Here is a 13,503-nt window from a genome sequence, read left to right as displayed (position 1 = left end):
TTAGTTACTAACCAATTATGGATAAATCTCTCCACATTAACTCGAAATATTTTTAAAAATATCCTATCAGAGATCTCAAATCTCATTTAATTAGTACCAACTTAACATTTCCGAAAATCCTACTTCTCATATCTACAACAAGACAATTAAAATCAAAAAATTAGTTACGGCTCTCCAAGTAAAATATTAAATGTATGCTATTATTATTGCTTATTATTCGCATTATGTATAGTTATAGAATAAAAGATTACACGTGGGAAAAACTTCCCAAACTTTTGATTGTATTAATTTAAAACAATGATTTTATTTTCCTAAAATCTCTCCATATTAACAAGACAATTATATCAATTCGGGTATCTTGAATTAAAAAATCAGATTCTTTTCTTCATTTAAACCTTATCCTGCCAATTTCGAATACTTCTTTCTTCTATACAAAATCATTAAAAACCAATTATAGATACGTATTAAAACATAAATAAATGCATAAAATCATAGCATATTCCAATCACATCACAATATCAAATATTGTCTTCCTAAAATCTTGCGGCTATGAATATTTTCATCTACTAATTACGACCTAACGACACCCACTATATCATTTTCTATAAATACTAAGCAAAGAAACCCAAATTACCATCACCAAAACACCACAGCTTCCAAACATTTTACAGTATTTAGCATACCTTACTTCTCTACCAAATGGCTGCGACTTTTGCTTTTCTCAAAGACGTTCGATCTTACAAGACATCTTGGAGGGTTCAAGTGAAGATCTTGCATTCATGACGTCAATACATGCAAAGCACTTGTGAAACTCTTGAGATTGTTTTGTCAGACGAAATGGTACACTTCTTATTAATTATCAATATTTTTTAGTATTGAGTTAAATCGTTCTCCTCTAATCTACTAATACATGTATTGACCTATCATTGCAGGGAAAGAAAATGCATGCCTCAGTAAAGAATGACTTGGTGAGCAAGTATGCTAATCAAATCTCTGTTGGTGATTGGATGTTCATTGAAAATTTTCAACTCAACTATGTGAGTCGTCAATTCAGACCTACTACACATCTCTACAATATGTCATTCCAAACAGGGATCGTGGTCATTCCATGTGACCAAAAATCAGATTCTAATTTTCGGTCACTTGCAAAGTTTTATATTTATAAATATAAAAATATAATAACAATAAAAATATATCTATATGCAAAATCTACATTAAACAACATTCATCAAATACAACAAAAATGTTATAATCCAACATAGAGTTTACCTAAAAAAATAAACTAATTTTTTTTATAAAAAAATATAGCCCCGCGGTACACCGCGGGTTCAAATCTAGTCTTCTATATAAATGCATGAGAATGAAAATGATACAAAGCCTTATATGGCCCAGTGAGCTAAATAGCCCAGCACACAAAATAAAGATCCAATTTGAACAAACGAGACATGCCCTAGAAGAAATTAGTAATGAATTTAACACCCAAAGTTAGCCCAATTAAGGAGCCTTAGTAATTGACGGATTATTCGAGGAAGGTTCGAGAAGAGGAGATGAAGAGACGAGACGATCAATTTGAGAGGCCATTGTTGAAACATTGATGAAGCTTGTTGAGGATTTGTCAGCCGAATACTTGCTATTCTATTCCGAACCACGAGATCAACCTCTTTGTAGACCTCTTCAGCAGATTTGAAGGAACGGCGATATACCAAGTAGCCCATATCGAGTCTTCATGGAAAAAGAGCAACCATATCAGCTTTAAGGCACATGCCGTATTCCAAAAAGATAAGTCCTTCAATCCCAATCCTCCTTCTTCTTTGCTTCGAGTTACACTATCCCATGCTACCTTAGCAGATGAAGGACTGTCTGTTTTTCCTTTCCACAGAAACTTAGAGCAAAGAGAATTAATTTCAGCAATACAACCTTTGGGAAGAATGATGGAGCTGGACCAAAAATTTGTAATCCCTGCAATAACAGAAGATAGCAATTGCAGCCTGCCAGCATAAGATGAAGATTTGGTGGTCCAAGAGTGGAGTCTCGATTTGATTGACTGGATTAGAGGAGCACATTGCAAGATGGTCAGCTTTTTTGTGCACAGAGGAACTCCAAGGTAACGAACTGGAAGTGTTCCTGTAGTGAGGTTTGTTGCTACCTTAATTTGATCTAAGTCATGATCCTTTAATCCTGCAGAGAAGTGACATGTTTTCTGAATGCTAACAGCAAGGCCAGACCTTGACTCAAAATCCTTTAACACTTCCAAGATAGCTGCAACAGACTGTAGAGACCCATCTGTGAAGATGAGAAGATCATCTGCAAAGCAAAGGTGAGTAAGTCTAGTTTTTTGGCATTTCGAATGATACTTAAATCGACCTTCCTGGGCAGCTTTGTTAAGGGCTAGTGATAGACAATTCATGGAGAGAACAAATAGATAAGGAGATAAGGGATCTCCTTGCCTTAGGCCCCTCTTCCCCTTAAAGTAGCCATACGTTGAACCATTAAACCCAACTGAGAATGATGGTGTACATATGCAAGTTTCTAGCCATCTCAAGTAGATTTCTGGGAGATGAAGACCTCTAAGACATTGAAAAATGAATTCCCATCTTATAGTATCAAAAGCCTTAGCGATGTCAACCTTAATAGTTAATTCTTTTTGGACCTCCCAATTTGTGGTAACCTTGGACTATTTCTAAGGCCAACACTGTGTTCTCTAAGAGCAGTCTTCCTTTGACAAAAGCTGTTTGGTTGGGAAGGATTACTTCCTGAAGAATCACCTTAAGTCTCCTCACTGCATTTTTGAGATAGCTTTGTAAGTGGTATTGCAGCATGAGATAGGCCTGAAGTCAGATATGAAAGTTGCTCCTGGCTTTTTAGGGACCAAAGTGAGAATGGTAGCATTTCTAAACCAAGAGGCTCAAAACAACCCCCATGAATCCTAGTATCACTTTTTGGAATGTCCGTGGCCTAAATGACCCGGATAAGCATCGGCTTTTTGTTCAATGGCTCTCTCAATTGTTGGCGCTATTTTGGAAACTCACATAAAAGAACCAAATTTGAATCAAGTAATGTCTAAAGTCTGCCCAGGCTGGAATTATACTTCTAACCATGACACTGATGAAGATGGAAGAATTATAATTATTTGGAAGCTTCCTACTACTGTTCATGTGTTGCATCAGTCTCGTCAATCTCTTACATACACTCCCATGTCTTAACAAATATTTGAGCTCATTTTGTCACTCCTTTCAATTATACTAGTTTGGATAGCTTTCACGCTGCTTTAAACGGTCTTCTTCCTAAAGATATCCGTGTCAGAGAGCTGAGTGCAGCGGTTCCTGAGTTCCATGCTCGGTTCTCTGCCCAGAGCAAGGTTTACCGCTACCAGATATACAATGACACTTTCATGGACCCGTTCCAGCGTTATTGGGCATACCACTGTGCTTATAAACTGAATGCTTCTAAAATGCGGGAAACTGTAGATCTTTTTGTTGGAATGCATGATGTCTCTGCATTTGCTAACGCTACACGGGAAGATGGAGTACCTGATCCTTTGAAAAGTATATCTCGCTTCTATGTCATTCAAATGGTAAAGAAAAAACATCTTAGTTCTGGAGAATTTAGGATAAGGATCAGACTTTGACCTTGTTGTGTTTTGGTGTTTAGGGATCTCTTCTACAGCTTGAAGTTGAAGGTTCAGGCTTTTTGTACAGACAAGTCAGAAACATGGTTAGTTCTTCACTGTCTTTTACATGCTTGACATGGAGAAATAATGTTTTTCAGTCTGCTGAGTCCTTCTAATATGCAGGTAGCTTTGTTGATTCATATTGGAAAAGAATCTCTGGATTCTGACATCGTCCCAATGATTCTGGAAACAAAAGACAGGAGGGTGCTTGCAAAGTATACTACTTTGCCTGTGCCGCCTCATGGTCTTTGTCTTGTGTCTGTTAAGTATAAGGAAGATCATTTAAAGCTTCCATTGGATTGTCCTGTAACTAGTTTTGGTAGACATCACACTATAACAAAATGTAAACTTCCCTTCTATTGAATCATTCTTCTGTTTAACATTTGAAACTGAATAATTATAATATTGTCTATTTACTTTTCTGCAAGACTACAATCTTAACAAGATCAAGCTTGATATTTTGAGTGGAAAAAATCCTGATACTATGTCTCAAAGAAACTAAGCTCAACCATGAATTCTTTCTGTTTTGGGGAGTACCAAGCAACAGCCTTGGCAGAAAGAAGCACTTGAAGAGCATATTCAATAGCAAATACTGTCTTATCTACAGTCACGGGGTTAGCTCCAACCCCGTTCTTCAGATCAATCTGAATTCCAGACTCCACTTTGAAACTAGACGGTCCAACAATCTGCAAAATCCGTAGATTATAAATCAAATAGCTGAAACTATGAATTTGAGAATTTCTGTTTCTCTGGTAGACTATTTGCTCAGAGCAGAATATCGTTTCTTTACCTGTTGCTGTAGAGAAACTAATACTTCAGGGCAGATTTTCTGAAATGCTTCTAAACTAGGCTGCCGAGAATTTAAAAGATCTTGTGAGACGCTAGTGGCACCGGTAAGAAACCTCAAACCATACGGAAAGTCTAATCTAGCATGGAAGCGGGTGAGATCAAAGAAGAGCTTCTGGAAGTTTCTATATTGAGCTGTGAGTGATGCCAGTCCTAAGGTATCAGCCATGAATCCGGAATTTACAAATGGAAAATGAAGAGAGAACCCTCCAACACCCTCAGAATCATTCTCAAATTTTGATCTGATTGAATTTTCACCAATGCTGCGGTCATCACAGAGCCTGTGAGATTAATGGAATTTATTAGTAACACCAAACATATCATCAAAAAGACCAGTGCTTCCTAGCTGAAGGCTCATTCAAACATAAAACTTTCAATCAGAGGAAAACAAATTAGCTATTCAATAGCCGAAAGAAACCAAAAGATCCCACAAATTCACCATTTCCATCCAATATTAGAGTTGCAGAATTCAAATGATCAGAGTTGCACAAAACTTATTAGAGAAATCACAAAACTTCCAGTCTTGACAGTAAAAATGCTTCTGAAATAAGTCGAAGAAACTTATCATACCGATAATCCCAGATACTGCGACATGAGGACTACTGAGGAAGACGTCATAGGGCTTGTAAGTTTCGAGCTTCGGAGTGGTACCCCTCCAGAGATCCATGTTTGTCCAATAAGAGATTGCGGATGTCAGAGACAAACAAGGAAGCAGTGACGGTGGAGGCACTTCCATAGTATCAGAATTTAACTTCTTGGGTGATCCGCTGTTATGGTGTAAACATAAATGGTAACTTGGACCAGACTCAGCAGGAAGAGATGCTAGATCAATAGCCATTGAGAGTGGCACATCCCAATATTCACCATGATTATCCACAAAAAGTCCAAGCCAAACCGCTTCTGCTGTCAGATTGTGAAGCGGAAACTGAAACCCACGAAAAATAGAGACGTGAATCAGAACAAAGTGTAGCGGACTTCATTACCTCTGCAACCCAAATTACATAATCCAGAACAATAATGCAGCCTAGGTTATTACATTTCCACCCACATTGGGATTTAAGAGAGACAGCAAAGCAAAAGATGTTATTTTCTATTCTGTGAATTGTGTTCTTCCGAGAGATGTAAAATAAAACAATTAAATCACAAGTCTAGTTAGAAAGCTTGATAGAAGTTAAGAACCTAGCAGAATTCTTCAGCTCAGTAAACCAATTGCCATGATCCAAATCAACAATTAATCACATTCCCAACCAAATTGTGAAATATTAATAGAGTCAAGAAATTGAAAAGAGGGTAACAGAGAAAAGCTAGCCAAAATGATCTCTGAGGGGACATGCCGGTTGTTGCGAGAGACAGTAAGAATCCCTCAAAGTTGAATGAGACAGTGAAGTTGCCTGCTTCATTGCTTACAAGTTGAATGAGACAGTGAACTTGCCTGCTTCGATGCCATCCATGGCCTTTCTGGTGACTCCTCTGTTTTCATTGAACCAGAGGACGCAGTTATTATGGCAGTGACCTCAGGTCTGCTCTTCTGTTCTGAGAGAGCAAAACAAGGAAAATCAAATACACTCATATCATGTCTTAACTTCATTATCTAAAACCAATGCAGTCAATAATGTTTTTACTTCATTCTCAGATACTTTCATGGATATATCGTGTACTTAAACCATAGATACCTCATAGGTCCACACAAAAAAATTATAGTTTTGAGGAGAGGAAGAAGAAGTCTTTTTTTTGAAAATTTTCAGATGCTATTGGACGAAAAATACATGCCCTTCTGAATCCCTAAATCTCTTCTAAACAGTATCACACGAACCATAGTCCACAGTTACGCAGATTTCATTCTAAACACGATCATAGTCAGTACTTAACACACACTCAATCAGTTTCTCATAGCTGGCAATTTCGTAAAAGAAGAAGAAAATGGAATATTACTTGTCTGATAGATCATACAATTACTCAGACCAGATAAGTGCACAGCTTTGATCCAACTAGCTCAATAATAGTTTATGTTCCCAGCCTTTATGTCTCCAACTCTTTGATGCATTTAATTGCCTTAGGATAAGGAAACTAATTTAGTGGCAGTACATAATCCTAGCTACTTTCATGTGGGTATACTCTATACATGCATAATGAGTGTAGAAACATTAACGCTTCTGGTTGTATCGTTTGTACCTTCTAAAGCTGGGTGTATCAATGTCAGGATGAAAAATAAGAGTGGCATGAATGTCATATGTTGCAATGCTTGCGCTAAACCCTGAAGACCAAACATGCTTGCTGAATATGTACTTATGTAGCATAACCAAAGATAAATCTGAAAAAAAAAAAAATCCTTCATCATGCTATCTGTGAAACTGCATTACATGAGGTCCACACGATTGCACTTACACAAAGTTATTTCAAGGATTTGATGTAGCAAATCCAACTTAAATGGAAATACAAACTGAAAATTGTGAAAGTCTTACCCTCTACTTAATCCTCAGCTTGCGTTTAAACTATAATCTCCAGAAGGAAGGAACTTAAATAATCCCTAGGTGACGGCTATGAATCAAATCAGTGGGAAATTTGAGAGACGAACCTGACCAGCTTGAGAGGAGACGAGAGTGATGGAAGCAGATCCACGATCTTTCCTTGCTGTCATGGATGGAAAATGGGCTTTATTCACATTGAAGCTCCCCACGAGATTCTGATTCACGTCAATCGTAAACTTGACATCCTCTGGACTATGTTTCACCAACTAATTTACCGTAAACCCAGCTCGATTAACAATCAACACATGAATCGATTAACTTCGTAGTAATAGCGAACGTCGGCATAGAACGTGGCACTCCATTGGCGATTTCTGGAGGATTTGGCGAGGATTGAGACGCAAACGCCATCTGAAGTAGTGCGTTGGGCGAGAGCAAGACCAATGCCGCTAGATCCACTGGTGATGAAGACGTGACGGGACTTGATAGGGATCTTAGTGGGGCGAGGGCGTACTATTAGGGCCAAGATAGCGAGAAGCGAGAGTGTGATGACTGATGAGAGGAATGAGGAAGAGAAGGAAGAGAGAATCGATCGCCGCCATGGATCTCGTCGCGATAAAGCAGCTCTCGGCGATGTGAAGCTCCCGTCATCACCCACTAGTAATTGGAGAAAACAAAAAACTAAGACCAGCTAAACCAAAAAATTCGGTTTTAAGGATTTCTATTTGAACCGGTCGTTTCAATTTATGGCTGTAATTTTCTTTTATGGTAAAACTGTTTTCCTTGTCACTTTTCACAAATTGGTTTATACTTTATACTGTATATCGGAGAAGATGAACTATAGAGGAAAGGAAAATCAAAGGTGAAACTTGTCGGGCAAGAAAGGCTTTTAATTTCTCAAGTGGCGAGCTGGATTGATTTCTTGGCCTCCTCGAGCGAGAATGGATACGCGAGCTCCCTCTGAAGCAGCAAGGTGAGCTTAGGCCAACCTTCTTGTTGACAATGGCGACAAGAAATGTTTCTAAAAACGAAGAAACTCCCTTGCAAAGACAAGTCTATTGGGGACAAGAAAAGTTTCTGACAAGTGAATTATAAGCTTCATGGAGATATCTATTCCTCTGCTACGATCAACACAAACGTCCACGATGATCATTCTTATGAGTCTCAAGAAAGAACTTCACATGTGACCGCAACATTACAAGAAATATAAACAGAGTAAAAAGAGACTAGAAGTCAAGGAGATACGTGATGAGACAGAAATAAAAACATCTACTACAAGAGGGTTTAGAGTAATTGATTTGTTCTCTTAAAAAACATCTACTACTTACTGTAATCACAAGACAAAGTAAGGTGACTACTTACTGTAATCAAGTATTTCCTCTTTCTCAATTCGAAAAACAATAAACTAAGAGGAGTCGTCAAGGAGATGAGTCATTACAAAGAAACAAAAACAATAAAGTAATTAAGAGAAGGATTAATCCGATCATTCTTCTCCAAGGCAAGGATATGCTTCTTCAATGTCATCAGACATATCATACATTACCCTGTGAGATTCCAAGAGCTGACCACGAGACTTTTTGTGACTCTTTAGGTTGACCATAACAACTAAATCACCTTCCAACTCTATCCTCACATATTCCTCGGTAGAAGCTACTATAAGCTCACACAATTGATCGAGAGTGTTCACAGGCCGTCCATTAACGCAATGTACCTCCAAATCTCTGAATGAACTATATCCCTTGTTAATATTATCCTCCAACACCTACACAAACATAACTACCATAAGTCTCTTGCCCAAGGAAAGAGAAAATTAAGAAAGAGGAAATACTTGATAAACAGAGGAAAACTACCTCACATATCTTTACACCCGTCATGGATTCTGTGGATTCTGTGAAAACGAGTCCTGCCAAGATATAATAGCTTGGAGAACTATAATCACTTGTATACCAAGTATCCACCTAACCAAACAAAACCCAAAAAAAATTAAGAACTTTGAAATCAGTTGTATGCCATAATTTATGGAGATAAACTCACCGGCATAGCTTCCATCTTCATGTGGATGACTTCTCCGTTTCTCAACACTTTGAGAGAGATTCTTTCATTAGGATTCTTCAAAGCAATGAAACCATTTAAGTGCATCCACAACCTGCTTTCATAAAAAACTTCAAAACAAAAATAGAATCAAATACTATCTGAAATTCAAGTTCAAATCAATCAAAACATTAGATAAAATCATACCTTTGCCATCATCTTCTACGGTCATACCATCAATCTCGAGAATGACGTCGTTCTTCTCCACATACTCGTTACCTTGTGAATGCTGATTGGTCTTAGTCACTAAAACACCAGTCATGATCTTCTTCATCTTAAAATACTTTCGCATCATCGCATTCTCCATGGACTGTAGAGAAATCCCCAATGAACAAAATCCTGTCTCATCTCCCTTATCAATACTGGCTAAGAATATCTTAACAATTTGGGCTGGGATCACGTATCTGCGAAACAAAATCAATTGATTAATTGTGATCCATTTTATTGACGTGATATCTTAAAAATTCCTTAACTACTAATGCACAAAATTAGCAGAAAATATTGTAACATATTCTCTGGAAATTCACATTTACTATTTTAATTGCCAAAACAAAACGATTTCCATATCTAGAAGACTTCTCTAATTGATGACTTAGGAAATATCAGAACAAGATTGTACTCAAAAAGTCACAGAACCTGACCCGATATTGTCTCCACTAGGAAGCCTCTCGAAAGCCACCCCAATCACTTCATTTTCGATGAAAACGGGACCTCCACTATTTCCTGAATTAATAGCTGCATCAACTTGAAGCACCGGGAGTTCGAGTTCGCCTCGACTGTGGGAATAAACATATGTGTTGATCCTTGAAAGTATGCCACCTGTGATTGAGATGCTATCCCCACCTTGTGGATATCCAACAATTCGAACCGGTTCTAGAAGATTGGGCATTTCTCCACGAAGATTTAAAGGTTCCAAATCTTTCCAAAACTCATTATTGTTGATGAGCAATATGGCTAGATCACACTCATGGCCAAAAGCCAAAACTGTAGCCTTATATTTAGTTCCGGAACTCAGTTTTGTAGCTTGGATAAATGTGGCACCGGTTACGACATGCGCATTTGTTATGATCCTCCGACCCGAGATAACAAATCCTATCAATTGCAAATCATCAATCATAAATCGGTAAGCAATAGACATATAAAACAATCATTGGAGAAAAACATGGTTAAGAGTTTTTATTACCAGAACCGGAACAAGGATTGCTGGTTGGAGCAGTCCACGGATGTGAAGGATCAGCCGTGCGGTTTATGCTAAAGATCTTCACCACTGAATATATCGTGGAAGCCATGAAGCGTGTTTTTTCACTCTTTGAGTGAAAAGAGTGAACAATAGGAGAAGGCTGGTAATGATGAACTTGGCGAGAGCAAATGTTTCTCACCAGTGATGCAAGCTTCATCATCTATCAACCCCGAGTGATCATAAGCACAAAACAAAAGCAACAATGTCAAGAAAGTGGTGGATTCGAAAATACTAGCGAAAATCTGTATTAAACATGGTGATATAAAATCTGTATAAATGTGATCAGAAATTCTGGCAACATACATTTCAAGCACATGATCAAAGTAATGCATAACTAGGACAGTATAAGGTTCAATGAATCATCCAAAAGCTTTACAGAAAGTCGGTAAAAATAACCAGAAAAAAAGAAGACAAAAGGCAACAATTTCATCAACTAACCTAAAATCACTTTGATGAAAAACTTTCTCCCAAAAAAAAGTGAAAAAGATCTAAGACAAACAAAAAAGTAGCACCTTTTCTTGTTCCAAACAAAATTTCAACACACCCTTTCTTAAAAAGTTCCAGTTTTTCCTCAAATATGTATGATTTAAAACAAAAAGAAGCTGAGATGCCCACGAACGAAGTAACAAAGATTTGAACGAAGATACCAGTTTTTTATGATCATCGTTTCTTAACAAACAAAAAGGAACGGAGATTTGAAGACCAAGAGCTTTACCGGAAGTTGAGTCGTCGGTCGGGAGAGAATCCGTACAATGCAGAGCAAACGAAGACCTGTAGGCTGTAGATGCCCGGAGAAAGGTTCGTCGGGCGTTTTAGGTCGCCGGAAGTGTTTTCCAGCGGCGGTCGAGAGTTTGGATAGGAGAAACGGACCCAAGGGTTTTTGCAAAAGTGAGAAAAAGAGTGACTGAAGAAGCTGACGCATGATGATGCTTTTCATGGAGCTAAGAGTTAGCTTAATTATGAATTACCACCTTATTGTAATTAGTAAGTTTTAAACTAGAGATATCAATCTTACACGTAAGAATTACTAAACGTGTAAACCCATTACCCTATTGCCGTAGTTGTAAAACTTAGGCAGCTGTCATTTCAGATTTTCTTTTTGTTTATTTTGCTACTGTAAATTTTAGATCATTTTAATCTCTTAACATCGTAGAAATATGTGAGAATGATTAAAAATCATTTTCATACAAATAACCCCTTTTTCGCCTATACCCTTTACTTTTCAATTCTTTAAACATTTTATATAAAAACCCTTTTCAAAGAAAATCTAAGACATTTTCATACAAATAATTTGGTTTTAAGCATATGTTATCTCTGTTGGAATCCAACATAACTGATATACATTCTTCTTAACAAGTTTAGAATTTCTCCCCATATAGATTTCGTGACATGTTTAGTTTACTTCTTGTAAAGGATATCTCACTTGCAAATAATCCCTCCTATCGAATACTAGTTTCGGGAAAAAAATCTCTCAAGGCAAATTTCTTTCTTTTTAATTAAAATAATCTAAAAAGTACAAATATAATATCAAAATCCAAAATCAGAGTATCTGATAGTGTAAATAGAATCTTTAAACAATAATTCGAGTTTCACTATCAAGCCTCATCATCAGAGAACCACATTGTTACACTTTGCCATGTACATCAAATTATCAAACACGCAAGTGTGCATCTAACTTTCTCAACGCTATCTACATGAAGAAGAAGAAGACCTTTCAAAACTATTCTTTAAGAGTTTCCTTATTATGCTGACATCACTCGGCTTTCAGTTGCATCTCCTTCGCTGTCCTATCCCGGAAATATGGCATTTGTTCCTGTGGAGATCACACAAACAGTTTCTATTTTAAGCACTCTTACGTCTTTCAAAATGACACTGACCTACTTACTAAAGACAATGGCAGGTTTAGTAACTTTCGGCGATTTTACCTGAGCAAAACAAAGATCCAGACCTCTGCTGTAGAAGTCGATGTATTTTACCATAAACATTCCACAATCGAATCTACAAAATGCAGAGACAGAGTTATTACGACTGTATGAACTAGTAGTAGCTGATATCTTTATTAGGAAGACGGTACCCAATTCTCTGCATCGGAAGGTCCTGGACAAATTCTTGTCTCCATCGACTTACATCAGGTCTAATTCACTCTTGTCCCTCACTTCATCGACAAAGTATCTAGCCTGATAAATGAAAAACTACAGAATCAGGATATATATGTTATGACTGTAAAAATGGTTTTACTTACTCAAATACTACCAGTGCATCGAGGATTTTAGGCTCCCTTCCTTTGAATGAGTCGAGATACTGGAATTTCCGGTCCTTTATATTAATCACAGCCAAAGTCCATTGGATGTTCATATGGATAGGGACAAATATTTGGGAACAAACAAAGCGTCTTAGACAGATGGTAAAACGAAAAACGTGTTTGAATATCTCATAATGGAGTGTAACATAGAGAATGATAGTAGAAGAAGCACAGAACAAGTTTACCTTGTCACAGTCTTTGAGATGGTAGCCCAACCTCTTCATTGATGTCCATCTTCTGACTGCGCTGTAGTTGTATCCAGTCCCCGAATTAACTAACGGTAATGTCTTCTTGTTAAAATTCGTGAGCAAATATATAGGGGCTATAATCTAAAATTCATTAGCCATAGAAATGGGTATAACCTTAGTGAAGAAAAATGTATTGAAAAATGACATTTAAGAAACTTCTTTGGTTCTCTAGCTTCCCTTTCTTTCAGCAATACCAGATAAAGATTAATGACCTACATAGAACAGAGCCCAAGGTTTTACCAAATCATAGAGGTTCTAATCGGACAAAAAATTTCTATCCAATCTTTAAGAAGAAATCATGTAAGATTTAGATACGTCGACTAACCTCATCGTTCAACCATTCACCTGGTTTAAGGCACCTTAGGATTTTCCCTGTAATTTCAATATTTGAATTCTTATGTGTAACCAAGATGTTCCTACAGCGAGAGACGTTCATAAAATTACATCCCAAAAACAAATATGAATCCTCAGAGCAAGTAAACAAGATAGAAAGTAAACAAGAGAGCAAGAATCAAAATCATACGAGTCATTAGCGGAGAATGCACGGTTGACTGCTGTCTCCTCCTCTCTAGAAAGAGTTAGACATGCCTCACGTTGTACATCCTGATGATCCATTAGAGAACAATGAGGCAACCTGATTT

At 37.4% G+C, this 13,503-nt stretch overlaps 3 protein-coding genes and 2 pseudogenes across 6 annotated transcripts; 1 reads left to right on the top strand and 4 right to left on the bottom strand.

The window, feature by feature from the left end:
• Nucleotides 1-1,528: 1,528 nt before the first annotated feature.
• LOC9298870 (tRNA pseudouridine synthase A 1) lies at nucleotides 1,529-4,090 on the top strand. Of its 3 annotated transcripts, none has more exons than XM_021017158.1 (5): nucleotides 1,529-2,104; nucleotides 2,215-2,317; nucleotides 3,247-3,574; nucleotides 3,652-3,714; nucleotides 3,794-4,090. In XM_021017158.1, exons 2-5 carry the CDS (start codon nucleotides 2,292-2,294, stop codon nucleotides 4,031-4,033), a joined length of 657 nt encoding a protein of 218 aa, XP_020872817.1. In that variant the 5' UTR covers nucleotides 1,529-2,104; nucleotides 2,215-2,291; the 3' UTR covers nucleotides 4,034-4,090. The 3 variants fall into 3 exon arrangements, with proteins under 3 accessions (XP_020872817.1, XP_020872811.1, XP_020872807.1); XM_021017152.1 differs by having other exon boundaries at nucleotides 1,529-2,134; XM_021017148.1 differs by having other exon boundaries at nucleotides 1,530-2,104; nucleotides 2,185-2,317.
• LOC9298871 lies at nucleotides 4,013-7,749 on the bottom strand (annotated as a pseudogene).
• A 578-nt stretch (nucleotides 7,750-8,327) lies between these two features.
• Nucleotides 8,328-11,746, bottom strand: LOC110224130 (putative protease Do-like 11, mitochondrial). Of its 2 annotated transcripts, XM_021017178.1 has the most exons (5): nucleotides 11,028-11,746; nucleotides 9,220-10,472; nucleotides 9,016-9,143; nucleotides 8,832-8,939; nucleotides 8,328-8,743 (listed from the first exon to the last, which is right to left on the bottom strand). In XM_021017178.1, exons 2-5 carry the CDS (start codon nucleotides 9,377-9,379, stop codon nucleotides 8,465-8,467), a joined length of 675 nt encoding a protein of 224 aa, XP_020872837.1. In that variant the 5' UTR covers nucleotides 9,380-10,472; nucleotides 11,028-11,746; the 3' UTR covers nucleotides 8,328-8,464. The 2 variants fall into 2 exon arrangements, with proteins under 2 accessions (XP_020872837.1, XP_020872828.1); XM_021017169.1 differs by having other exon boundaries at nucleotides 9,220-11,746.
• LOC9298872 (protease Do-like 4, mitochondrial) lies at nucleotides 9,692-10,361 on the bottom strand. The gene is made up of 2 exons (XM_021017127.1): nucleotides 10,256-10,361; nucleotides 9,692-10,164 (listed from the first exon to the last, which is right to left on the bottom strand). The coding sequence occupies exons 1-2, from the start codon at nucleotides 10,359-10,361 to the stop codon at nucleotides 9,692-9,694; spliced, it is 579 nt and encodes a 192-aa protein (XP_020872786.1).
• A 93-nt stretch (nucleotides 11,747-11,839) lies between the features above and the next one.
• LOC9298873 overlaps nucleotides 11,840-13,503 on the bottom strand; it is a 3,443-nt pseudogene continuing 1,779 nt past the window's right edge.

This window comes from Arabidopsis lyrata (assembly GCF_000004255.2).
Source record: "Arabidopsis lyrata subsp. lyrata unplaced genomic scaffold ARALYscaffold_159, whole genome shotgun sequence".
In the NCBI taxonomy this organism is placed as follows: Eukaryota; Viridiplantae; Streptophyta; class Magnoliopsida; order Brassicales; family Brassicaceae; genus Arabidopsis; species Arabidopsis lyrata.
Note: the sequence above shows the minus strand (reverse complement) of the source record. Positions and strands in the feature narration are given on the sequence as shown.

Coding starts and splice junctions, on each gene's coding strand:
- LOC9298870 (XM_021017148.1), top strand. CDS start 2,205: ATGCTAACAGCAAGGCCAGACCTTGACTCAAAATCCTTTAACACTTCC. Junction 2,318..3,246: donor AGATCATCTGCAAAGCAAAG/GTGAGTAAGTCT, acceptor CAATTATACTAG/TTTGGATAGCTTTCACGCTG. Junction 3,715..3,793: donor ACAGACAAGTCAGAAACATG/GTTAGTTCTTCA, acceptor TCTAATATGCAG/GTAGCTTTGTTGATTCATAT.
- LOC110224130 (XM_021017169.1), bottom strand. CDS start 9,379: ATGGAGAATGCGATGATGCGAAAGTATTTTAAGATGAAGAAGATCATG. Junction 9,144..9,219: donor CGTAGAAGATGATGGCAAAG/GTATGATTTTAT, acceptor TTTGTTTTGAAG/TTTTTTATGAAAGCAGGTTG. Junction 8,940..9,015: donor TGAAGATGGAAGCTATGCCG/GTGAGTTTATCT, acceptor TTGTTTGGTTAG/GTGGATACTTGGTATACAAG.
- LOC9298872 (XM_021017127.1), bottom strand. CDS start 10,361: ATGGCTTCCACGATATATTCAGTGGTGAAGATCTTTAGCATAAACCGC. Junction 10,165..10,255: donor CAATCCTTGTTCCGGTTCTG/GTAATAAAAACT, acceptor TGCAATTGATAG/GATTTGTTATCTCGGGTCGG.